General features: G+C 40.2%; 1 protein-coding gene across 1 annotated transcript in view; it reads left to right on the top strand.

Annotated features, from left to right (window-relative positions):
• POU6F2 (POU class 6 homeobox 2) overlaps positions 1–27,047 on the top strand; it is a 609,603-nt gene that overhangs the window by 566,715 nt on the left and 15,841 nt on the right. The window contains exon 8 of the mRNA XM_066343683.1: positions 12,796–13,002. Coding sequence (XP_066199780.1) covers positions 12,796–13,002 — 207 coding nt within the window. The remainder of the gene's footprint in view (positions 1–12,795; positions 13,003–27,047) is intronic.

Genomic DNA, 27,047 nt, shown 5'->3' with positions numbered 1-27,047 from the left:
GCCTAGACTCCTTTGCTAGCGTGTACTGGTGCCATAAATGGCAAGAATTATAGAATGCTCCTATAAAGCCAAAAGAAAAGATTTTCATGAATTCAGATGGCCAATTTGCCAGTCTTTTACATGGGAATGTAAGCAATATGGTATGGTCCAGTGCTGGGCACATGGCTGGCCCCCAGAAAGGGTTTCCTGAGTGACTGGGTGGGTGAATGAGTCTGTGAGTGATCAATCTGTGAATGAATCAATGCATGAATGAAACAAAACTCTTAAATTTTGAAGCCATTCAGAATAAAGCAGAGAGGTTCTGACAATTGCCTGGATTTTCAGAAAAAGTTGGGGAGGTTTTTATTCATTTGCTAGAATTATCTAGTTATCTCAATCCTGTACTCCTGCTGCCATATGTCTGTATTATCTATTCATATAGGGATACTTATAATATGTAAAGTGTTAATATTTGCATAAACAACTAAACTCATAAAAACAAAGCCTTTCAGTATATGCTAATAAACAGTAAATGTCCAAAAAGAAGATTTAGACGTGAAACAAGTGGTAAGCTCTTATCCATTTCCCAAAGGGTTGCTCCAGATTCTACTTTCCTGTCCAAAGATCATTGCATGCAGTGCTGTCTTGCTTATTTGACCTTTGCTAGGAGAAGCCACTTTGCATTATGGAATGTTTCTCCCAGCCACAGATGAAGCCAATAAGGCTTTGATTCCAGTATCACGTCCAAACCTTAGACTAACTTTTGCAAACTGGACTCTCCCCTCTGACTTCCTTATCCCACCTCCCAGTAGAGTAGAAAAAGAGGCAGAGCAGTAGAGGGAAAACAGCACCATAAAAAAATCAAGAACCCTTAAATAACCAAGAGCTTGCTGATAGTAGATCTAGAATTTTGATATAATTGTTAAATTTGTGTTGATTGTGGACACTTATTCTGTATTCAAGAAAAGGATTAATTTTCTGGACACTAATCCCTGCCCACCAGTTACTTTAGAATAAGCCATGAAAGCAGTTACAATGAGTCCTCACTAATTTTCATCTCAATGTCATATATTTTGTGTAAATTTAATTTAATCTTTTGATTATACTCTGGATCACAATTTTTGTCAATGTTTCCAAGCACTTGAGTGGGAACCCAAATAAAAGAGAAAGTTTTAAGAAATCTCAAAATTATTGTAAAACATGTAAGAGCAGATATGATGCATCTTATAATTAAAACAAACAAACCCTCCCCCCCAAAAAAACAAAACAAAACACCTGCCTCCAGAAGGTAGATTGCCAGATTTAGGTGTGCTATTGTTACAGCTGAAACTGTCAACAGTTCAGAACGTGGCTGCAGCTGCTAACTTTATTTTTCCAAAGGACTTGAGAAGGATTCAAGTCAAATAAGAATGAGCATTGTATCAATTGAGTTGACTCTTCCCTGGTAGACCTGTCAGTTCCTGAGAAGTAGAGTTTCTTTCTCCATGTTTGCTGCTAATGGGCTGCATGACTAAGACTCAGGTTGTATGCTCCATAAGCATCATCCCTGTAAAACACCTTTGGAACTAGCATCATTCATTCTGTCTTTATCATTAAGAGGTAAGAGGATCCTATAACCCCACCTCATCATTTGTAACTGGAAAACAAATGCACACACATTCAATTTCCTTTTTCTCAACAATTAAACAAACAAAAGACTGTGTTCAATAGTGAGTTTGGAAGCTGGAGGTAGTCTTGTGTTCAGTTAAAGATAGGAGGGGAAATGGAGACCCATAAAAGCACATCCTTATTGTACCTTATAAATATTACAGATTACTAATGAGAAAACAGTCGTCCCTCGCCATATTGAAGTTCACTTTAAAGTCTTACTGTATCACAGATTTTTAAATTGTATATATCTAATTTTGTATATAAATTTCTTGATATATCACAGGATTTTGTGGTATGTAGGTATATTTATATATTTATTATTTTAATTGCTTTTGTGGTAAAATAAGCATTTTCTAGCCTAAAAATTGAAAACAATATTAAAAATATATAAAAATATTAATTAAAATATTAAAAGAATATTAAATCAAAATAAAATACATAGCATACAGCAGATGAGTAGACAGAGACTTGCACGTATGGAAAATGCAGCTCGGCTGTGCAGTACATTCATCTCATCATTATCACCTTCATCATCATCAGTACTGCACAGCTAATTCATCACTGTCTTCATCATTCAAGTTATAGTATATTCACTGGTGAATACCCATATAGAATTTTATATGTTGTTAAAATTACGTAGGTTTAAGAGTGTAGAAAGTGTTTAAGAGCATAGGAAGTGTTTATAAGAGTGTGGGGAAGGTTAATAACAGTGTGGGAAAGGTTTATAAGAGTGTGGGAAGGCTTTATAAAGCCTTAAAATATATATAAATTATAAAATAAATATAAGGTCACTACTTTGTGGATTTTCACCTATTATAGGGAGTTCTGGAACCTAACCCCCAGGATAAACGAGGGACCACTGTAATCTTGCTAACATAATTGCCAAATGATTATGTCAAAATTTCTCCTGACTTTTTTCTTATACTTGTCTTTACTTTCTCCTGTGGTGGTCTCCGGCTCTCCTTGTTATAATTTTCCAGTTTCAAAAGCTGAAGAACTTCAGCAACTAAGGCATTTGAATATTTTTTAATTGATTGATTTCAGAGAGACAGAGAGAAGCATTCATCTGTTGTTCCACTTATTTGCGCATTCATTGGTCTCTTCCCATGTGTGCCCTGACTGGGGATTGAATCCGCAACTGTGGTATTTCTCTAACTGGCGGAGCTAACTGGCCAGGGTAAATAGTATCCATTTTTAAGTCTGCTGAAACTTTACAATTCATGTTATAAACGGCAGTAACTACCTCTCAGAAGTAAACAAAATTCATAGTTTATGGGAAAATATATGTTCTCACAGTTTTAAAGTCTCTGCCTCTAGTAACTTGTTAAATTCTCTCCTCTTTTCTTCTTGTCTTCCTTCCTTCTCTATTTTTCAAACATTCTTCATTAACAAAGTCCTGACAGTATAACCCAGGAAATCTATTTTAGTGTTATTGACCTTTGTAAAGGTAATGGCAGTCCTCTTTCCTGATTTTATAATTATACATGACAATAGCTTAAAAGATACTTGCTGCCCTGGCCGATTGGCTCAGTGGTGGAGCATCGGCCTGGCGTGCGGAAGTCCCGGGTTCGATTCCCGACCAGGGCACACAGGAGAGGCGTCCATCTGCTTCTCCACCCCTCCCCCTCTCCTTCCTCTCTGTCTCTCTCTTCCCCTCCCGCAGCCGAAGCTCCATTGGAGCAAAAGATGGCCCAGGCACTGAGGATGGCTCCTTGGCTCTGCCTCAGGCACCAGAGTGGCTCTGGTTGCGACAGAGCGACGCCCCAGATGGGCAGAGCATCGCCCCCTGGTGGGCATGCCGGGTGGATCCCGGTCGGTCACTGGAAGAGATCTCCAGCCTTTATCAAGGGAGAGGGGAAGGTCCAGGAGGTTGAAAGGACAGTGCAAAGCTTTGATGATTATGTCCCCAAGTATCAATCTGTTCTCTTTCCCCACTTACATGGGCAGAGCATCGCCCCCTGGTGGGCATGCCGGGTGGATCCCGGTCGGTCACTGGAAGAGGAGTCTGTCTGACTGCCTCCCCGTTTCCAGCTTCAGAAAAGCACACACACAAAAAAAAATACTTGTTAATATTCATAAGTAAGTCATATTTAATTTATACAAACTACTTAATTATAGGTTAAAAACGTTAAAATTAAATTTAGAAATAAAAAGACAGTACACTATTTTTACACTTGACCCCCTCACACATATAATGGTAAGATAATCTAGAGCAGTGGTAGTCAACCTGGTTCCTGCCGCCCACTAGTGGGCATTCCAGCTTTCATAGTGGGTGGTAGTGGAGCAACCAAAGTATAAATAAAAAGATAGATTTAACTATAGTAAGTTGTTTTATAAAGATTTATTCTGCCAAACTTAGCGAAAATCTGACATATAAGTACTTGGTAAGTAATTATTATTATATGCTTTAACTTGCTGTAACTCTGCTTTGTAAATATTATAAAGTTAAGTTACTTCCCTACTTTATAAATCACCATTACTGTGGACCCAGTGGGCGGTTAGAAAATTTTACTACTAACAGAGATACAAAAGTGGGCTGTAGGTATAAAAAGGTCGACTACCCCTGATCTAGAGGGAGAGGGAGATTAGCAGAGAATTACAAGCTTGAATTCTTTTGTCTAGTAATTTGTGATTATCCTTATCTTTCCTGATTTTATAAGGAAACACATATCCTTGCCCGGCTGTTAGCGGGAGTGTCACTATTGCCCATATGGTGCCCTTCTCTCCCTTCTTCTTCTTCCTCCTCCTCTTCATTTTCTTCTTCTAGCTCTCCTTCTTTTTCCCCTGCCTTTTTCTCTCCTCCCTTCTTAGCTCAAAAGATACAACCTCTCACCCATAGATTCCTAAGGGTGCGTCCCCCAAATTTGTGAACCCCTCCTCATGTAAGTGGGGAAAGAGGACAGACTGATATTTGGGGACATAATCATCAAAGCTTTGCACTGTCCTTTCAACCTCCTGGACCTTCCCCTCTCCCTTGATAAAGGCTGGAGATCTCTTCCAGTGACTTCTCTTAGGCACTCTTAGGGACTATGCTCTTCTATGGTCACTTTGAATTACAAGTAAGTTGCCCAGTTCCCTGACAATAATCAATAATGAAAACTGTGAACCCAGCAATCTTCTCACCACCATGACAGAAGCCCCAGTGAGCCTTCTTCCTGCCGCTTGCTACCAGGGGAGGGGGGGCACTGTCAGGTTCCACTTTCTTTTCCATTGCAATGATTCTTCTCTGCTCAGCATGCTAACCCTGTTTCTGACAGATTGGGTCGAGGCAGGGGGATGACAGATGGGACATAAGAATGGCCCACTTTGCTGAACTGTCATAAGATTTCTGCTCTCTGGGCCAGCAGATGGCTAAAGACAACTTTTGTGGCCACTTTCATGAGGTCTTCTGAGGCCCAGCTGGAACCTTCCCGTGGCACACTGCTGTGGGCAATGCATTTGCTTCCAGCTTCCCACTCTGTTCTCAGGGCTTGGTTTATCCAGGTCATTCTCAGGGTTCTGTCCATGATATTGCCACAGTACCCACTCCTCAGGGGTTCTCTTGAACAGGATTTTAAGCTGTTCAGATGCACATGATATGAAGTCCAGGGAAACACATATCCTTGCCCGGCTGTCAGTGGGAATGTCGCTGGTGCCCATATGGTGCCCTTCTCTGCCTTTCTTCTTCTTCCTCCTCCTCTTCATTTTCTTCTTCTATCTCTCCTTTTTTCCCTGCCTTTTCCTCTCCTCCTTTCTTAGCTCTAAAGATACAACCCCTCACCCATAGATTCCTCAGGGTGTGTCCCCCAAATTTGAGGTAACAATATTTATTCAACTACTTTCATTAACTTTGAGAGAAGGAGGAAGTCACACATGCTCCATCCCTGATAGGGAAGACGACACAGTTTCGGAACTGCAGAGTTTGAGGCCTGGACCATCAGACAGAGTTTCAGAAACTGCTTGTGAGCATCCAGCACAAAAGTCTCGGCCCTCCTCCCAAATGTAGCACTATTGAATCTAGATGCCTCTGTGGAGACTTCCAACTTAGCATTCTATTACAAGACAAGAAAGAGTTCATTATTTTTCATGGTAAACTACTGTTTTATGCTCTTCATGGTAAACTATTTTCATGGTGAAATTATGACATTCAGAAAAATTCAAAATATCTTTCACAGCTTAGTACCAAAACCCAGGAGTTACCACAAAAACATGAAAGCAAAATGAAGTCATGAACAAACATTTAAAGAACACCTTTTTGGATGTTAAAGCATTGTGTTGGGTGCTTTGCATACAATATCTTACTTAGTCCTCACAATAACTTTATGTAGGGGGTATTATTATTATTCCCATTTTATAGATTAGTAGACTGAGGTTCTAAGAAGTGAAGTAACTGACCACTAATCAGTGGCAAAACCTGATCTTGAATCCAGACAGTGGGAATTCTTTTCCTACTCTATTAAGAATGACCTTTAATAACTTTTTTAAAGCTTTTAAAGGAGAAGATTGTTTTTCTTGTTGTTATCACTGATTTTACAGCATCAGTTTTCATGAAAACTATCTTTTTTATGATTTGATTGAAAGTGACATTGTATTTTTTTTTTTTTTTTTTTTTTTTTTTTACAGAGACAGAGAGAGAGTCAGAGAGCGGGATAGACAGGGACAGACAGACAGGAACGGAGAGATGAGAAGCATCAATCACTAGTTTTTCATTGCGCATTGTGACACCTTAGTTGTTCATTGATTGCTTTCTCATATGTGCCTTGACCGTGGGGCTACAGCAGACCGAGTAACCCGTTGCTCAAGCCAGCGACCTTGGGTCCAAGCTGGTGAGCTTTTGCTCAAACCAGATGAGCCTGCGCTCAAGCTGGTGACCTTGGGGTCTCGAACCTGGGTCCTTCCACATCTCAGTCCAATGCTTTATCCACTGCGCCACCACCTGGTCAGATGTGACATTGTATTTTAACTACCATAACATCTCCAATGCTTCACTCTTGTCTGTGAATGTGTTTCTAAGGTTGAAACCAAAAATAGAGCCCCCAGCAGGGATCCTAAGTCTAACTGAAAGAGAGAAACATTGAGTAGGTACGTATTCCCAGGGGTAGAATACCTATCAATACCCATAATATAAGCATGAACATTTATACCTTATACAGTTCTTTCTCACAGTTGCTCATTAAGGGAATGTGTGTCATTCACTTCTTTCAAGTTGGTCTGAGATAATTTGTCTCAGATCTTGGGCTTTTTCAATTATGCCACCTTCAGGCACACTGCCATTTCTTATGTGCCCATTCCTATGCCAGACATTGTTGAGATAACAGTCACGGTACTGTTTCTTCTTGAACCCTGGAACCTCCAGAGCTCGAGGAAGCCACAGCCAACTGTCAGTGTTGCCTGCAACATTAAATCTATTTGTCCTTAGTTGAGTGTCTTCCTCTAATTGAACTTCTTCATCTGCTTATCTTCATGCTTTTATAATTCTCTGGCTCAGACACTCTGTTAGAAAACCCTCTCAGCATTTACACTTCAATGCGAGACGGCACTAGATAGCATCTTGTCAAAATAAATTTTGTTTGGGAAATAATTGTATTCCCCTACTCTTCCTGGAATCAACATCAGAGCTGCCAAAATAACTTTGTGAATTTACCTTTAAACCTAGAACAATGAGACTGAAATGAACGTATTATATAAAAAAGACAAAATCACGCCTTGGATGAAGAGAGGAGTGGCTGTGGCTAGACCAGGAAGGAAGGGGAAAGTGATTGGCTGTTTCCATTCTGGTGGAGGCTTACCACCAGCTCCTTGGCTCTCAAATGCTATAAATGCTTTGTTCAAGACTAGAGAGTGATGTTAGTGTTAACAAAAAAACCTGTTGACCAAAAAGTGCTGAGGTTACACAAACATTTGACAAAGAATTATCTCTGCTGATGGATTGAAAGACATAAGGAAGTCACCAATTTACAGCATTCATGGGTTCTTTGATTTAAAGATATGTGCAACAAAATTACTTGACAATCTGACACCTGCAATCTCATACTCTCTAGCAGAGTTTAACAGCATGTCATAGACTATTACAAGATATGGCCCATCAGACAACTTGTCTGGAGACCCTGCACTTCTGTGATACCATCCTCAACTGCTGCTGATGACACCTGCATGTTAGCAGTGAACAACTTCAAGGCATGCTACCCTCCACCAGTCAGAATTCAATCCTACTGAATACCTCAACTACACTGAGGTTCATAAGAGCATTGTAATAATAACCTGATGATCCAAAGCACTTATATGGCCCTGAATTGCCAGGGTTTGCTACAATTGCAAGATCATCTTTATGGTGTCTAAAATTATAATAATAGTCACATGTATGTACAAGCCACTCAAATTCTTAGGGAAATAAGGTTATCTGTGTTAATTAGCACTAGTAGTCATTTTAATGATTTTTTAGTTGCTTTTGCAACATGTACTTTATTCTCAGTGGCAGTTTATGCTCTTAACTTCTCCAAGGAAACAGACAGGTGGACATGAACAGCAACAATCAAATAACTCCCCTGTCAGAGGGGCTGGAACTCTTTTAAGTCACAAATTATCATTACAATACCAGTATGGGCCTTGCCTTGGTTAAAGCATTCATCAAAGATGAATCATTACTGTTGGAGTGAGAGCAAAGACATATAGGATTATTGCAAATGATACCTTAGCAATTTGCTGTGGAATTGATGGAGCAATAACCTCACTCAAAAATTTCTAATATTGCAACTTAGGTATAAAGTAGGCCATGCTTTTTGAATTGAAGTGGAAGCGAACCAATCAAGCAATCCCTATATCAAGGATTCATTGAGGCATTTGGACAACCACAATAGCATCCTAGTGACTGAGCTCCTGGTCTCTAGTCTCTTGCCACTCAGTCCCTTCTATCCACACTGTTACATTCACAACTGAAATAGTTCCATTTTAGCACTCCTTATGCCCCTCCAAAAACCATTCATTGAAACCCCTTGCCCCTGGAATTTGACCCTTCCAGGCAGACCTGTCATTGTTTCACTTTCTCTATTCTCATTTGCATCCATGATTTTTACCTTCCGGCTAGAATCTTGTTTGGAATGTTTTCTCTGCAAAATCTCACTGAACCTCTACAACACTGTTTTACCCCATTTCTTTTGTAAAGTCTTTCCTGACAATTCCCACCTTTCTTTTTCTTCAATTACTCATTCATTCCTAATATTCTTTTGAGTACCCATCACATGGGTTCAGAGGTTCTTATCAAAGAGTACTTGCCTCTCATGTGATGCATAGCTTTCCTCTGTTGGATTATTGAAATCTTCCCATGCCATGTTGCCTGTCTTATTGCCCTCCCCTGCCCCAGTAGTGTCTTCTGTTGCCTTCCATGGCACATGACATCATATCTTACATAGAGAACAGTCTGCAGGCCAGAGTCCTCAGCATCCTAAAAGAGCTGTAATTTGTCTTGTTTTGTCTGTTGTTTGTTTTATTAAGTGACATTTGGGGATGCCTAGAGACAGAATCCCACATGCGCCCCAACCAGGATCTACCCAACAAGCCCCCTACAGGGCAATGCTCTGCCCATCTGGGGCTATTGCTCCTGAGCTATTTCAGCGCCTGAGGTGAGGCCATGGAGCCATCCTCAGCACCCTGGGCCAACTTGCTTGAGCCATTCAAGCTATGGATATAAGAGAGGAAGAGAGAGAGGAGGGAAAAGGGTGGAGAAGCAGATGGGCAATTCTTCTGTGTGCCCTGACTGGGAATCAAACCGAGGACTTCCACATACTGGGCTGACATTCTACCACTGAGCAAACTGGCCAGGACCTAGCAAAGAAAGCAGGCCCAGTGGCCATGCTTTCTCAGTGGTCTGTCCCTCCACTGACTTCCCTCATCAGTAAATCCTTAGCTCTGGCATCCAGAACAAAACTCCAAATGTTAGCTACAAGACCACAGGTGTCTCAAAAACATCCTCCTTCTATCTTTGCCCTCACATCAGAGTTTCCCTAATTTCAAAACTCAGTTTTAATTTCTTGATGTGGTTGAAATATGTGTAGATGTAAATGCTTACCCTTGAATATCAAAAGGCCTTTAATTTAAAATACCATTTCCACAGGTGAAATTGCCAGCTTTTCAGGAGTGCCAAGAGCCTCACAGCATGGCTGTCTCAGTTTCTCTAATTTTCTTTTCTTTGATCTTTGAAATCAGAATCTGAGAAGGAGTTTGAGACCTATAGGAGTGCTGAGAGGAAGGGCCCTGCCTAAGTGAAATAAGCACAGCTGATGATGTTTAGGCAACACAATGTGCAATCGTCGTTGCCTTCTGGTGAATAGGAACACAGGTCAGACATTGGAAAATAGCAGGGAGTTCACCGGTATGCACTACCTAGTCTTTGACAGCAGAGATGGTGATCCCAGGACCACTGAAAAGCGAACAAAAATGAGAAATGCATAACTTCACAGAAGGCTTCCTCACTAGAATGGCCCCTGCTCCTGCCTGTGCCCCCACTTTTCAGAGCAAACACTCATTATTAAAGGGTTGCCTCAGTCATGCTGTTCCAGATCCCTCTGGCTCTGCACTAGTGCTGCCCTAGCCCTGCATGTGATGCTAGGGCCTAGGAGAGAAGAGAGGAGCCAGGGGAGGGAATGGAGCGGCGCCATGTTTAAGTGATGTCACATTGCAGTGTGTGGAATCAAGGTTGCACTTAGGGAAAAGGCTGGTGAGTCATCTGCATTTCCCTTTTCTTCTTCCCACCCAGAAAACAGGCAGAGCATCTCATTACATAAGAGAGCACAGACATGTGTCAGCCTTCTAGGAGCAGAACACCTCTCTCTGCATCACCAAGTTTCAAAGTTGTCAGCTGCTGTGCTTCCCTCGAACCTGCTCCCAGCCTCTTAGTCACATGGCTCCTAAATGCACTGACATCCTGCCTAAAATAGAACCCACAATCCTGCCACCTAAATGAACCCTGCTTTCAATTCAGGCCAATCAATGGAATAGGGCTTCTCAGACCTATGACACAGGGAAGCAGGAGTCGATGGGTCAGACACTGAGTTTTCATAGTGCATTGTGGAAGGTGGGAATGGTATAGTCCACAGTGCATGTGTGGAGAGGGGAACGGTGGAGTGCACAGTGTGAATGTGAAGAGGGGAGTATACAGTGTGGGTGCAAGAGAATGACTCTGCTTCCCAGGCCTCTCACATTGCCTGTAGGGTTATAGGGACAGCCTGTGGATACCAGCAGCTCATACAAGATGACTCATCAATAAAATACGTACATGCTCTGATCTATTGATGTGGGCTCCTCCTGACCTTGCTGGCACTGATGGGACACACTTGTTGCTGATGCTGCTGGAGGAACATCACAGGCTTGATCAGTGACACTGAGGAGCTGCAAACTCCCTTAGAGACTGCTACTACTCTTGCAGTAATTACTTGACCTTTATCAGCATCTATTGACAACTGCCACTGATACTTGATCTTCACACAGCTCCTCCATTAGTGCCATCCCACAAGGGCTTTTGTGGTGGAAGCAACAGTCAAGTGAGGAAGGGGATGTAGGGGTCAATTTTTCTGTCAAAATCATCACTGAATGGTGTGGTCTTCATTTTTTCTGCTGAGCTGCAGTTGTATCTGGTATCTCAATGGCAGGAGAATCTAGAAGCCACCCATTTAAAAGACATATATTGAGAAACTATGTTTTAAAAGACTTGGGTACTATGGGGGTAGAAAACAGAACCATTATGTATGAAATCAGTCCTAAAGCAGCTTATTTTCTGGCAGGAAATTGCAGGCAGAAAGCAGTGTCTTTCTAAAGAACTGGTTCCCTCCGATGTTTGCCATGTGGTGGGAGCCAGGTGACATAATGGAAAAGTGAGCACTTGGGGATCAGCCAGACCTGGGCTCCAGCTCCACACCATCACTTACAGATCCCTCCATTGCCATAGCACAGCAGGATAAATGACTACTTCTCAGAGCTGTTGTAAGAACGCGGATTGAAATGAAATCACACACATGAAAACACTTCCTGAGAAAGCATTATTAATATGTTTTGGTGGCCCCTGGCCATGTCACCACAGTGCTGGTCTAGGAGGTGGCCATGGCAGGTGAGCAGCAGAGCAGAGCAGAGCTGTTTGATTGTCCTGTGAGGCCTCCAGCCTCAAGCTCCGTGATTTCCCTGGGAGACTCTATAACATTGGACACATCAATCAAACTTTTGCTTTTTAAAGATTAAATTTGTCTTTCATAATGTATGGATGTGTCTAGAGCTCACAGACAGCCCTGCACGTGCTGCCCCCATCAGGCTCCCTTTCCCTTAGCACAGGAAGGGACCCAACCAGACCCCTCCTGTGTGGCTCACACCATCCCATTGCTGAAGCCAGTGGAGAGTTGATGTGAAGAGAATCTTCCCTGCCACCTGCCACAGAAGCTTCATCTCTGACCTTTAGGCCCCAGTTTAAAATGCACCTTTTTTATTTTCACTTGAGCTCTCTGTAGTCATTTCACCTCGATTTAAAGAGTCTGTGATCCCAGTTCTTTCAATCTCAAGTCTCTGAAAGCTTAGGCTTCTCAACTGATGTTACAGAGCTAACAGGTGGTCCTGCTGAGAATGGAAGCCTGTCTCCTTGACTCCAAAACCAAGGTACGCAGCCATGAGCTCCATGGTGCTAAGGCCCCTGGTTCTGCTGGGGTGTCAGGGAGATAGCCCCTGACTCTGAAAGAAGAGCAGGATGCCCGTGAAGGGGAGGAGAGAAGGAGAGAGCAGAGGGACCAGAGACCAAGGAGAGGGTGCAGGGGATGTCGTGTTTGAGAAGCTGCTGTGGGCAAAGGATGTGGTTCCCCCTGGGTGAGGGCCATGGTGCCAAGAGAGCTGTGTCCTCCATCTGGCTCCGAGATGCAGCAGATGGCTGTGCAGCCCTGGCAGCCGTCACATGTTTCTGCCATCACTGATGCTTCATTTTATTTTGCAGTAAGGTGTTTTCCCCTCCAGTCCATGTGTGCCTCTCTGTCCCCTCTAATCCTCGTGCCCCCCCACACTGTCCTTTGTGCTTGCATCTCCAGATCTCCCGGTCTGTCCACAGGCCCTGCAGGGGCTCTGCAGGGCTTCCTACAGAAACCAGGAGGGGTGGTCTTGAGGTGCAGGTGCAGACCATAGTGGAGCCCGGCCCCTTACCTCTGGGCCTGTCTCTTGCAGATAATTGGGACCATTCCTCTGATGCCAAATCAGGGGCCATTGAGCCAGGCCACGAGCAGCAGTCAGGGCCTTCAAGTGCAGTCGATCACCCCCCAGCTCCTGACAAATGCCCAAGGCCAGATCATCGCCACGGTCATCGGGAACCAGATCCTGCCAGTGATCAACACCCAAGGCATCACACTGTCGCCCATCAAGCCTGGCCAGCAGGTAAAGCCTCCCTGTCCAGATACCCACGGCCACCTGAACACCTCTCCTTACTGTCCTTCCCTGTTCAGTCTCAATTAATGAAAATTGATTTTTAAATTATAAAATATTTAATTTTACTAATCCTAATATATCAATACTTATAAATAATCAAATAGCTTTATTTTTTATTCTTAATAGATATGGGTTAGAAATAAATAGTTCTGTAATATAAAATATGAATATATTGTTGTAAATAGAGGCAGTGACCTAAAATAAGGATGTGTTCTTATTTATCTATGCTATGATACTTAATTTTCAGACAATTTTAAAAAGGGGTCAAGAAGAAACCAAGACTACTTATGCTTTAACTTTAATTAAAAAAATTAAACACCAAGAAATTTCATCTTGGTGCTGCTGAGACTGCTACCTATACATTAGGAAATACAAAATAAGAAATTCTACTTGGTAGAATTTTATTAAAACCCTGAAAGTCCAGTTCATTCTTTTTCACTCAAATATCAATGGAGCACTTCCTATGTGTTATGCTAGAGGCTGGATACACAGCACTGAAGAAGAAAAATGTAGTCCTTGACCTTAGGGAGCTTCTGGTTAACTGGTTTCTATTTGAAAAATAACCAAATAGATAGCAGGCCCCTTCCTAAGGAATGGAGAACAGTGCTTCCTGATTTTAAGGGGCTTAGAGTCTTCTAGAAGACACAGACACATAGCAGAACATGTCCTGTGACAGAACAAATAAGCATGAAGTTTAGCACCATCACAGAGATGGGAGTGACCAACTTTGTCCGGAGAATTTGGCGTTCTTGTGGAGAAAATTATTTGGGAACTGAGTCTTAATGGATGAGTAAAAGTTAACCAAGTAAATGGTGAGTGAACAAACATCGCAGGCAGTGGGAACAGCAGGCATGGAGACAGGGGAATGTGAAGGAGGGTGGAGTGTTGAGAAACAAGAGACAGCTCTGTGCAATTGGAGCAGAGAGGGAGGCTGAAAACAGTCACAAAAGGGTTTTGTACTCACACTGAAAAGGATGGGGCTTTGTCTCTGTGTGATCTTAACACATTACACATCTTTTTTGTGACCCAGTTTCCTCATCTGTAAAAAGGGGATTACTAGTACCTACCTCCCAGGGCAGCCCCTGTCTTTCAACTGCTTTATTTCTTTTGCTATTTACAAGATTCCATTGCATTCTCCACCTTCTAAATAGTTCTCCAAATAAGGCAGATTTCTCTATATTACACTGCTTTCTTTTAAGCCCTAATTCTATCTGTTTAAATTTATGTTCAAAATTATCTCAGGGTTGTGTGTGTGGGGGGGTGTGTGTGTGAAGACATGACCTCTTTTTATACAATCTGCTAAAAACTTCTTCTGTTAGCAAAGCAAGCTGTAAATTGACCAAAAAAGGATGAATTAATTAGAAATTATCAACATTTCATACAAAGTAGTTCTCAGGTTCACTTTGAGTTTCAAAGGAGGGTGTTTGGGTGATAGACTATTGATGTTATGTAACCCTACAGCTCTAGATTTGAGGTAGTGCAGTTTTAACCCAGGAGAGGGAACTAACCAAGAAATGGCAAATGAGAGGCAAATATGGTGCCACTCCCCAGCTCCCCACCCACACAGACATCTGTAATCCACATGCACAATCTCTCATGCACAGAAAGGCATCTTAGAAGCTTTCACACACTGTACCTGCTGACCCCTGGACTGAAACCTCATTCCCACTGCCGGGACACCTGGTCCTCTGCTGGTGTAACCACCACCACCGTCCTCTTCGCTGTAGATTTGGAGATCTAGCACCTGGAGAGAAACACAGCCTCTTGGGCATGTGCCTTGCAAATCCGCTCAGGTCAGTCACAACCAGCATTCCTGAGAGTGGACTCTCCTCACATGTGTGTGAGAGCTTATAGAATACACGGACACAGATGAAAAGAGTGACATGTGAACCTTTCTTAATCCCCAAGTTAGAGCATGCATGGACAATCTCATTCCTTTTATCCAGGGCATGTGCCAGAAGTCTATCCTAGTCCCAGAAAGACCAAGGGAACCAATAGTAAACTGGCCAGAAATATCAGGGAAATGGTGGAAGTAGATGAATCATTACGGCTATTTTTTTTATATCAACTCTGGTTGAAACACCTCAGAACATGTAGTAAATTAACAAGTTGGATGAATTGACAGGAGATTCACAAATCTGAGTCCCACTTACAAAAGCTGGGATTCTGAGGATAGTGGATCATAAAATGCTCAGAGTCTGAAAGTAAAAAGCTCAGAGCTGGAGATATAAAAATAGTGTTCTTCCATTTTTTTTTTCTTTAAATATTATGGATCATGCAGTAGAGAAGGTTCTCAATTTATTTTTTCATGTGATTTATGACAAATGCTTGATCTTACAAAATCATAGTCCCAACAATAAAATCAGTCATAAATTACAGGAGCAGAGATCTTAACTCGCACTCAGAAAGGAGTGCAACTGCATCGAGTAAAGTGTAGGCTCTCGGGCCAGACAGCCTGGAGTAGAGTGCTTTGTTTTAATTTAACAAAAGTACTATAATTATAACTTTAATTTAATTTTTATATCTTCCTATCCTAATTAAGAGAGCCTGAATAGGATCAGAGTGCAGTATCAAATACTCTCGATTATGATTTATTTCAGTGATGAAAGTTTGATGACCTGCAAAGTTATCATTTGAAATACCAACATTAAAAATAAAATGAACATGCCTGACCAGGCGGTGGCACAGTGGATAGATTGTCGGACTGGGATGTGGAAGACTCAGGTTCAAAACCCTGAGGTCACCAGCTTGAGCACGGGCTCATCTGGTTTGAGCAAGGCTCCCCAGCTTGAGCCCAAGGTCGTTGGCTTGAGCAAGGGGTCACTCGTTCTGCTGAAGGCCCACGGTCAAAGCACATATGAGAAAGCAATCAGTGAACAACTAAGGCGCTGCAACAAAGAATTGATGCTTCTCATCTCTCTCCCTTCCTGTCTGTCTGTCCCTATCTGTCCCTCTCTCTGACTCTCTCTGTCTCTGTCACAAAAAACAAAAAACAAACAAAAAAACCCCACTATGTAGTATCAAGATTTGATAGTCCTAGATAAAGCTTCCAGTATCACAGCAGAGATCCTTGGTGAGCAATACAAGAAAATAAGAGTCAGAAAAGGACTAGGAAAGAGAGAGAGAGTATCTTTCTGTGAATGAAAAAGAAAATTGCTTAATACAAAAATATTTGGTGGAGCTCAAAAGTAACCTTTTGTTCCCTGCATGGGATTTTGCAGCTAATACGGATGATTATGAACTCTATTCTCCCAAAGTCAGTACCCAAGACCCCTTGGTTTGCCTTTATTATCTCGTGACTGTAAATTTCTTCATAATCATTATTTCTTCATAAGCAGCACAGACATTATTTTTATATACATTTATTCTTCCATTGACTAAATCCCAATAAAATTTGAAAGGAAAAAGTATTGCAATTTGTAAAATGAAAGCATTGAAATTTTTCAAAAATTGAATACCATAGCTGTAGAATGTGCAAAGTGCCATCCATGAAGGCACTCAATTTCTCTTCAAAAAGTAATCTTGTTGTCAATGGGAAGTGAAAGGAAGGTGGGTTGTTTAAGCTAGCTATCTAAAATGCTATATGATTACCCCAATTCATCCATTTTTTTCAACTAAATACAAAAATATTCTTGCTTATCTATTATTGAAAATAAACTTCTCTTCCCAGCCCTTGCCTGAATTAGTCCCAGCCCTTCCCTGCATCAATGATTTCCAGTTTTTTCTTAAAGCCGTCCAGAATGAGACACAAATGAGGCATTTCCACCCACAAGGGATCTAAAATAGCATAGGGGTACAATCAAAAGGATAAAATGCATATCAGTTACCCCAACACAAAACAGCCATTGACCTTCCAGCCACATATCTGGGCATCTTACCTGTCTTCCCTTGCCACTCCTTGCCAAGCTCTCCTAACAAGGGACATGCTTCCCTGCACATTCTGTGCCCCTGGTCTGGGGTGCCTTACCAACATTCTCTGTCGGGCGGTCTCCTGCCACTGTCCCTTAGTCTAGGATCCCTCTTTCATAAAGCTTCACTGCGTTGATCCCTCATCTCTACATTTGCTGTATTCCATTCATGTTCATCAAACTGTACTGTCATTAAGAGTCTACTCCTGAAAGGCAGAGATCAGACTGGTCAGCATTGTTCGGGACCCAGCCCATGCTGGGTGCTCAGTCAATTATGTTCAATTTAATCATCACCAAATTGTAGTGTTTCCTTATCCAGGGCCCTGACATCCCAAAGCCATGCTCCCCGAGAAGCCCAGCTCAGGCCCTTCTGGTTGTCTGATTCTGTGTCTGCCGTCATTTTCTAGTGTACTCCAAGTTAGCATCTACAGGCAGCTTGGGACGACCTTCCACACATCATCATCTTCTCTACTTACCTCTTTTTTGATTATCGAACCCTTCCTCTTGCCACATTCTACCACCTCATCATCTCAACTTATACATTTAATCCTCATTTTCTGTTCTGCACTAACACCTGACTCTTGTCTTGTCACTGTCCCTGCTGAGCCCTGATTCATGCCCCAACCTTGTTTGAGGACTGCCTTGGCCATCCTTGCCTGTGTCTGGGTGTCACCTGCATCCTGCTCTCACTCTGCTACACCCCCCCCCATCAGTTCAGTTCTGTTTCTGGAGACCATTGACATTTCTCCTGCACTTCCTTCTCTGGAGACAAGAAGTGCCCAAAATGGAGCCTTCTGCACATTTGGGGCTCCTCCTCCTGCTTAGGTTAAAGAGCTGTTTCCAAGTCATGGAAGAGAGCTAGAAGGAAGACCCAGTAAGTCTCCTACATGCTACCAAAAAGAAAACTCCCTCCCTGCTTCTTCAAACATGTAGAAAGATAACTGAAGTCTCCCCTAGATCTCATACTCCAGGTCCTCTCAATTTCCAAGTTAGATTGTCCTGATGTCAACCCTAAATTTTTCAGCAAATCTCACACCTGTTTTTTTTTTTTCCTGTCCACAGTAAAATGAATTCCTCAATAAAATTCAGCCATTCATTATGTCTCCCTAATTAATGAAGGTTCTTATTAAATCTGGGCTCTGGCTTCTCTTGTCTAGACATAATAAATCCACTTCATTTACTTTTTTTTTCTTTAAGGGAACCTTCTTCCAAAATCTTGTGCTGTCCCCAAACAGCAGCATCATCTGGGAACTTGCTAGGAACACAACTTGTTGAGCACATCCCAGATCTTCTACATCAGACACTCTGGAGCTGAGGCCCAGTGATCTGTGTTTTAGTAGCCCCTCCAGGTGAATCTGCCAAATGCTAACTCTTGAGAACCACTGGTTTAGTTTTTCTTCCAACTATTATAAGGTATAGAGTACTCAGAACAATGCCAGCCAGTGCGGAGGGAGGGGAGTCATGGTGTCCTGCTTGTTTCCAGAGTCCTGTGCACATTATCCACTGCAACACTTGGAGATTTAACCTGTGGTTCATTATGGCTCCCTGACATGTTCAGAGAAGCCCAGACCACCTTCATTTTGCATTTGTACATTTGGAGTTTTTCCCTCCCCAAATGAATTTCTCTATACTTAATCCCATTTGAATTTTACTGTTTATATGCATTTACTTATTCAACTTGTCTAGCATGTTTTGCATTTTATTCCATTTTCTAAGACACTTGTCACTGCCACTTATTTTTATATCAATCACAAATTTAATTAGAAGATGCTTTATTCCAGAAGCTAACACATTATTAAAGATTTACTGTGTTATACACAGAAGATATATGGAGAGCAGTGGCACAGAAAATCAAGAAAGCATTTAAAGTGTGCTTATCCTTGAATTTATTTTTGTTAAATATATTAAACACCCTGGCAGTGTCGCCAATGCTAACAAGCCAATAAGCCTGTCAGTGGCAGTAGGACATTCAGGCATATCTCAAGTGTATCTCAGGTTTGGTTCCAGAGCACCCTGATAAATCCAGTATCACAATAAAGCAAGTTGTAATCTTTTCACTAGTGGAGGGTCTTTCTTCAATTTTAAATAAACATAGTATCTTTGAAGCAAAAAATATCACCAAGTGTGTCTGTACAAAGCTTTTCAGACTCTGAGTCCTGTTCTTCCCTGTTTCTCATCCATTCCTGGTATGGACTGGACATCGTTCCCTCTTCTCCCGTAATACAGAGCCTTGGACTAATATGAACTGCTTCTTCCCTCTTTTTGTGTTGACTCTCATTCTCTTAGCCTGTATTAATCTGCTCAGGCTGCCATAACAAAGTGCCACAGCCCAGGTAGCTTAAGCAACAGAAATTTATTGTCTCACAGTTCAAGAGGCTAGAAGTTCAAGATCAATGCGTCGGTGGGATTGGTTTTTTCTGAGCCTTCTCCATAGCTTGCAGATGGCCATCTCCTCTTCATGCCCTCACTAATCTTTCCTCTCTACTTGTCTATGTCCTGATCTCCTCTTCTCCTAAGGACACTAGTCAGAATAGATTAGTTCCACCCTAATGACCTCATTTTACCTTAATGAAAGGCCCTAACTTCAAGTAGTCACATTCTAAAGTACTGGGGGTTAGCACTTCAACACAGATGAATTTACGGTGGGACACAGTGCAGCATGTAACACAATCTATTCACATCTGATTTACAGCTCAGAAAAGAGCACAAAAGTGATTACTGGAACTTAGATGGAGATAAACTCTAGCTCCTTTAGGCAGTGCCCTGAGGTTATAATAAATAAATTTTAAAATATGATTATATAAATAGAATACTGAGAAAAATAAGATTGGGTACAACTGGTAACCAGGATTAATTTTACTAAGCAAAGGACTATCTATAGGCAGCTCCATCTGAGATGTGTCCTAGACTACACCAAATTATATTTTTAGATAACATTCTAGCCACTTGAGAGTATCTTGCTTTAGATACAGAGCTAGCAGAAAGCAATATATAAAATGGCAATAGCCTGACCAGGCAGTGGTGCAGTGAATGGAGCATCGAGTGTAGAGGATCCAGGTTCAATACCTCTGAAGTCGCCAGCTTGAGCACAGGCTCATCTGGCTTGAGCAAGGCTCACCAGCTTGGACCCAAGGTCACTGGCTCAAGCAAGGGGTCACTTGGTCTGCTGAAGGCCAGTAGTCAAGGCACATATGAGAGGGTAATCGATGAACAACTAAGGTGTCATAATGAAAAACTAATGATTGAAGCTTCTCATCTCTCTCCCTATCCTGTCTGTCTGTCCCTATCCCTCTCTGACTCTCTCTCTGTCTCTGTAAAAAATAAAAATAAAAAAAAAAGTTATAAAGTGGCAGTAGGAAACCCTCAAGTGTTAATAATTACATTAAATGTAAATGGATTAAACTCACCAATAAAAAGACATAGAGTAGCAGAGTGGATCAAAAAAGAAATTCCAACTGTATGCTGTCTTCGAGAAACACATCTAAGCTATAAGAATAAAAACAAATTCAAAGTGAAAGATTGGAAAACAATTCTCCAAGCAAATAATATCCAAAGAAAAGCAGGTGTAGCCATACTCATATCTAACAATGCTGACTACAAAACAGCAAAGGTAATCAGAGACAAAGATGGTCATTTCATAATGATAAAGGGGACATTGAATCAAGAAGACAACATTTCTTAATATATATGCACCAAACCAAGCAGCACCAAAGTATATATACATCTACTAACTGATCTAAAAATAAAAACCGACAAAAATACAATCATTCTTGGAGTCCTCAATATGTAGCTGACAGCACTAGATTGTTTATCCAAATAGTAAATGAATAAAGAAATATGGGCCTTAAACAAAACACTAGAACAATTGGATATGAAAGACATCTACAAGATATTTTATCGCAAAACACCAGAGAATATACATTTTTCTCCAGTGTACATGAAATATTCTCAAGAATTGACCATATGTTGGGCCACAAAACTAACATCAACAAATTTAGAAAAATTGAAATTATACCAAGCATATTCTCTGACTACAAAGCCTTGAAACTAGAACTCAACTGCAAAAAAGAAGTAAACAAACCCACAAAAATGTGGAAATTAAACAACATACTTCTAAAAAATGAATCGGTCAAAGAAGAAATAAAAGCAGAGATCAAAAGATATATACAGACAAATGAAAATGACAATATGACATATCAGAATCTCTGGGGTGCAGCAAAAGCAGTAATAAGAGGGAAGTTCATATCACTACAGGCTTATATATATGAACAAATAAGAGAGAGCCCAAGTAAACAACTTACATTAAATCTTAAGGAACTAGAAAAAGAAGAACAAAGGCAACCCAAAACCAGCAGAAAAAAGGAAATAATAAAAATCGAGCAGAAATAAATAAAATAGAGAACAGAAAAACTATAGAAAACATCAATAAAACAAGGAGCTCGTTCTTTGAAAAGATCAACAAACTTGACAAACCTTTTGGCAAGACTCACTAAGGAAAAAAGAGAAAGGATTCATATAAACAAAATCTAAAATGAAAGAGGAGAAATCACCACAGATATCATAGATATACAAAGAATTATTATAGAATACTATAAAAAACTATATGCCAACAAATTTAACAACTAGAAGAAATGGATAAATTCCTAGAACAATACAATCTTCCTAGACTGAGTCACTAAGAAGTAGAAAGCCTAAACAGGAGGAAATAGAAACTACTATCAAAAACTTCCCCAAAAATAAAAGTCCAGGGCCAGACAGCTCTACTAGTAAATTCTACCAAGCATTAAAAGAAGATTTGGGTTCCTCTTCTACCCAAAGTCTTCCAAAAAAATGAAGAAGAAGCAATACTTCCAAACACATTTTATGAGGCCAACATAACCCTTATACCAAAACCTGGCAAGGACAACACAAAAAAAGAAAACTATAGACCAGTATCTCTAATGAATACAGATGCTAAAATCCTAAACAAAATACTAGCAAATGAAATACAACAACACATTAAAAAAATAATTCATCAGGATCAAGTGGGATTCATCTGTAATCACAAGGATGGTTCAACATACATAAAACAGTTAATATAATACACCATATCAACAAAACAAAGAACAAAAACCATATGATACTATCAATAGATGCAGAAAAGGCATTTGATAAAATACAACAGTATTTTATGTTTAAAACACTCAACAAAATGGGTATAGAAGGAAAATATCTTAACATAATAAAGGCCATTTATGACAAACCGTCAGCTAATATCACATTAAATGGCAAAAAACTGAAAGCTTTTCCCTAAAATCAGGAAAAAGACAAGGTTGCCCACTTTCTCCACCCTTATTCAACATAGTGCTGGAAGTTCTAGCCAGAGCAATCGGACAAGAGAAAGAAATAAAAGGCATTTATATTGGGAAAGAAGAAGTAAAGGTTTCACTTTTTGCAGATGATATGATCCTATACATCAAAAACCACAAAGACTCCACAAAAAGACTATTAGAAACAATAAACCAATACAGTAAGGTCACAGGATACAAAATTAATATACAGAAGTCTATTGTCTTCTTATATGCCAACAACAAAACTTCAGAAAATGAACGAAAAAAAAAAACCCTTTCATGGCTGCAACAAAACAAATAAAATATCTAGGAATAAACATAACAAAGAATGTAAAGGATCTATATAATGAAAACTACAAAGCATTCTTAAGAGAAATCAAAAAAGATTCAATGAAATGGAAAAATATTTTTTTTTCTTGGATAGGAAGAATAAATATAGTCAAAATGACCATATTACCCAAAGCAATATACAAATTTAATGCAATTCCCATCAAAATTACAATGTCACTTTTTAAATAAATGTAACAAAAAATCATCAGGTTTATATGGAACTATAAAAAAACCCAAATAGCCAAAGTAATCCTAAGGAAAAAGAATGAAGCTGGGGGCATTACAATACCTGACTTCAAATTATATTATATAGCCATGATAATCAAAACAGCATGGTATTGGCAGAAAAATAGACACTCAGACCAATGAAACAGAATAGAGAGCCCAGAAATAAAACCACATATATATGGTCAAATCATCTTTGATAAAGGAGCCAAAAACACAATGGAGAAAAGAAATCCTCTTCAATAAATGGTGCTGGGAAAACTGGAAAGCCACATGCAAAAGAATGAAACTCAAATACAGTTTATCCCCTTGTACCAAAATTAATTCAAAATGGATCAAAGACCTAAATATAAGATCTGAAATAATAAATTACATAGAAGAAAACATAGGTACTAAACTCATGGACCCTGGCCATAAAGAACATTTTATGAATTTGATTCCAAAGGCAAGGGAAGTGAAGGCAAAGATAAATGAATGGGACCACATCAGACTAAGAAGATTTTGCTCAGCAAAGAAACTGACAACAGACAGCCAACTAAATGGGAGATGATATTTTCAAACAACAGCTCAGATAAGGGCCCAATATATCCAAAATATACAAAGAACTCACAAAACTCAGCAACAAACAAGCAAACAATCCAATAAAAAAATGGGAAGAGGACATGAACAGACACTTCTTCCAGGAAGGAATATAAATGGCCAACAGATATATAAAAAGATGCTCATCTTCACTAGCTATTAGAGAAATGCAAATCAAAACTACAATGAGGTACGACCTCACACCTGTTAGATTAGCTATTATCAACAAGACTGGTAATAACAAGTGTTGGAGAGGCTATGGAGAAAAAGGAACCCTTATCCACTGTTGGTGGGAATGTAAAGTAGTACAACCATTATGGAAGAAAGTATGGTGGCTCCTCAAAAAATTAAAAATAGAACTACCATGTGACCCAGCAATCCCTCTACTGGGTATATACCCCCAAAACTGAAAAACATTGGTATGTAAAGACACATGCAGCCCCATGTTCATTGCAGCATTGTTCACAGTGGCCAAGACATGGAAACAACCAAAATGCCCTTCAACAGATGGCTGGATAAAGAAGATGTGGTACATATATACTATGGAATACTACTCAGCCATAAGAAATGATGACATTGGATCATTTATGACAACATGGATGGACCTTGATAACATTATACTGAGTGTAATAAGTAAATCAGAAAAACTAAGAACTGTATGATTCCATACATAGGTGGGACACAAAATTGAGACTCATGGACATAGATAAGAGTGTGGTGGTTAACAGGGGGAGGGAAAGGGAGGAGAGGGAGGCGGGAGGGGGGAGAGGCATAAGAAAACTAAATAAAAGGAGATGGAGGGCAATTTGACTTTGGGTGATGGATATACAACATAATCAAATGTTAAAATGATCTGGAGATGTTTTCTCTGAATCTAGGTACTCTAACTGATTAATGTCACCCTATTAAAATTAATTGTCTAAATAAAATTTTAAAAAAGAATATCTTGCTTTCTTTAAAAATATGAAATTTTACATACTTTGGAACCTGCAAAAAAATCCTAAACTAAAAAAATATTTAAATTTTTATATTTAAAAAACAGATGAGATGTATTCAAATTGATAGATCACAATCTGTACAAGTGCTGTCAGCTCTAGCACACAGCACACCAAGCTCAGCTAGAGCATGTCTCACTTGTCCCCACACATCCCCACCAAGGCTGTCTGCTGTCTCTGATTCATAACCACTCACCTTCAGTGGCAGCCAGGAGCTGAGGAGCTCCGAGTGGAAGCAGGGCTGCTGGCTCTAGTCAGACTTAGCTGGATTCAAAGTGCACTTATACCAGCTATGGATCCCAGGTAAGACATTTAGTCTTTTAAAGTATATTTCCTCTGCTGTGATTATTATCATAAATACCTAAAAAAAAGAGGGCTATTTCTGATTTTAAAACAGTGTATATAAAAACATGTAAGAAGCATTCAATCAATTGTGTCCACAGAGTTGGCTTCCCAAGATCAAGACAATATAATGAAACAGCCACCTTTATAGAAGCTTCTAAGTTTTTCTTACTCTCCATGAAAGACAAGGAATTGCTGTTCCTTCGTGCTCCTAGTTATTCTCTAACTCCTGAGTTTTCTTTTGGTAATCTATTCCAATTGTGTGGCCAATTATATTTTAGGTATTTATATATACATCTATTTCTTTTGCAAATAATTATCAATATCAGTACATATGATTTTCATAGTTGTCAGTGTCTGAAAAAATAACATAATTTTAAATAAAAAACATTTTTTCATGCTGCTTTATTTATATTATATTAAATATTTATATTGAATCTTAGAGTTGTTTCATGAAGTAATTTAAATCTGGGTTTTAAATTACTGTAAATGTTCAGCAGACTACATGGCTTTGGGCTACTTATTTACATCTCATAATCACGCTGCATGAGGATGTGATGCAAATCCAGGGAGCAAAAGCATTACCATGAGGAACCAGAAAGAGAGTAGCTTCTTAAGCACATTTCCAAAGTAGCACCTTACTAAAATTGTTTGAAGGTAAAATGTTAGTTGATGGTTAAAAACATTTTAGGGAATTAAAAAAACTCATATTCCCAAGTGTTGACAGTGATGTGGAGCAACTAGAATTCTCACACATTGCTGATGAGAATATGAAATGATATAATCACTTTGGACATTGGCTTGGTAGTTTTTTTAAGGTTGAATATGCATTTACAGTATGATCCAGTAATTTCCACAATTCCACTGTTAAGTGTTTACATAAGAGAAGTTGAAACACAGGTACACACAAAGACTTGCAAATAAATGTTTATAACAGCTTTATTCATAAAAGCCTCAAACTGGAAATTACTGTAATGTCCACCAACTGATGAAGGGGTAAACAATCTATAGCATAGATTTAGCTATAGATATATACTACATATACTATTCAGCAATAAAAAGAGAATGAGCTACTGATATGATATATGCAACAAAGTAGATGAATCTCAAAAATAGTATCCAAGCAAAAAAAGCCAGATACAAAAGGAATACATACTGGCTGTTTCCATTTCTTTCCTTATTTATTTATTTATTTATTTATTTATTTATTTAATTTCAAGAGAGAGGCAGATAGACAAGAAGGGTGAAAGATAAGAAGAATCAACTCATAGTTGTAGCACCTTAGTTGTTCATTGATTGCTTCTCAAATGTGCCTTAACGGGGGGGGGGGGGGGGGCTCCAGCCAAGCCAGTGATCCCTTGCTCAAGCCAGCGACCTTGGCCTTCAAGCCAGTGACCTTTGGGCTCAAGCCAGTGACCATGGGGTTATTTCCATGATCACATGCTCAAGCCAGTGAGCCTGAGCTCAAACCAGATGAGCTGGCAGTCAAGCCAATGACCTGGGGTTTCGAACCTGGGACTTCAGCATCCCAGGTCGACACTCTATCTATTGCACTATTACCTGGTTAGGCTGAATGTTTCCATTTCTAGAATCATGCCAAAGGAGCCTGTCTAGACAGAAAACAGAGCAGAGGTTGTCTGGGGTTGGGAGTTTAAAGAAACTGATTGCAAGGAAAATTAAGGAACTTTGTGGAATAATAGGAAGGTTCTATATCTTGATTATGGTAGTGGTTTCACTAATGTATATCTCTGAAAAAACTCATCAAACCATATACTCGAAATGGATAGTGTATTACTATGTGCAAATTATATTCCAATAAAGTTCAATGAAAGAAATGTACATGCATGTGCACACATGCATGCCTGTGTGTGAACACACACACACACACACACACACACACACACACACACACAGAAATGGAAAGCAATGGCAGATGTGGAATTGAAACATCCCAGGCTGGCTCTTACATCCTGAGGAGGGGGTCAAAGATTGGTGTCTGTTTTGTAGTTGGCTTTCACTTCAGAGTTCAGGGCTTGACATGAAACTATTCTCAGGCTGACTTCCTCTTATGAAAACCTCCCCACACCGCTGTAAGTGTGATGATGGCTATGAAAGCACTATGAGCCCCAAAATGCTATTGCCAATTAAAAAGGTGGTGGGTGGCCACTGCGGAGGCCTATGCTGCACTTGCTCAGGCTCCTGGGCTGCCCTTTGTGTCAGCTTTCTAGGAGGGTGGACATGGGTGAAGAGAGGCCCTTCCCAGGGCCTGTCACCTGTCCTGGCAC

This window comes from Saccopteryx leptura, chromosome 6 (assembly GCF_036850995.1).
Source record: "Saccopteryx leptura isolate mSacLep1 chromosome 6, mSacLep1_pri_phased_curated, whole genome shotgun sequence".
NCBI classification, from domain to species: domain Eukaryota; kingdom Metazoa; phylum Chordata; class Mammalia; order Chiroptera; family Emballonuridae; genus Saccopteryx; species Saccopteryx leptura.
Note: the sequence above shows the minus strand (reverse complement) of the source record. Positions and strands in the feature narration are given on the sequence as shown.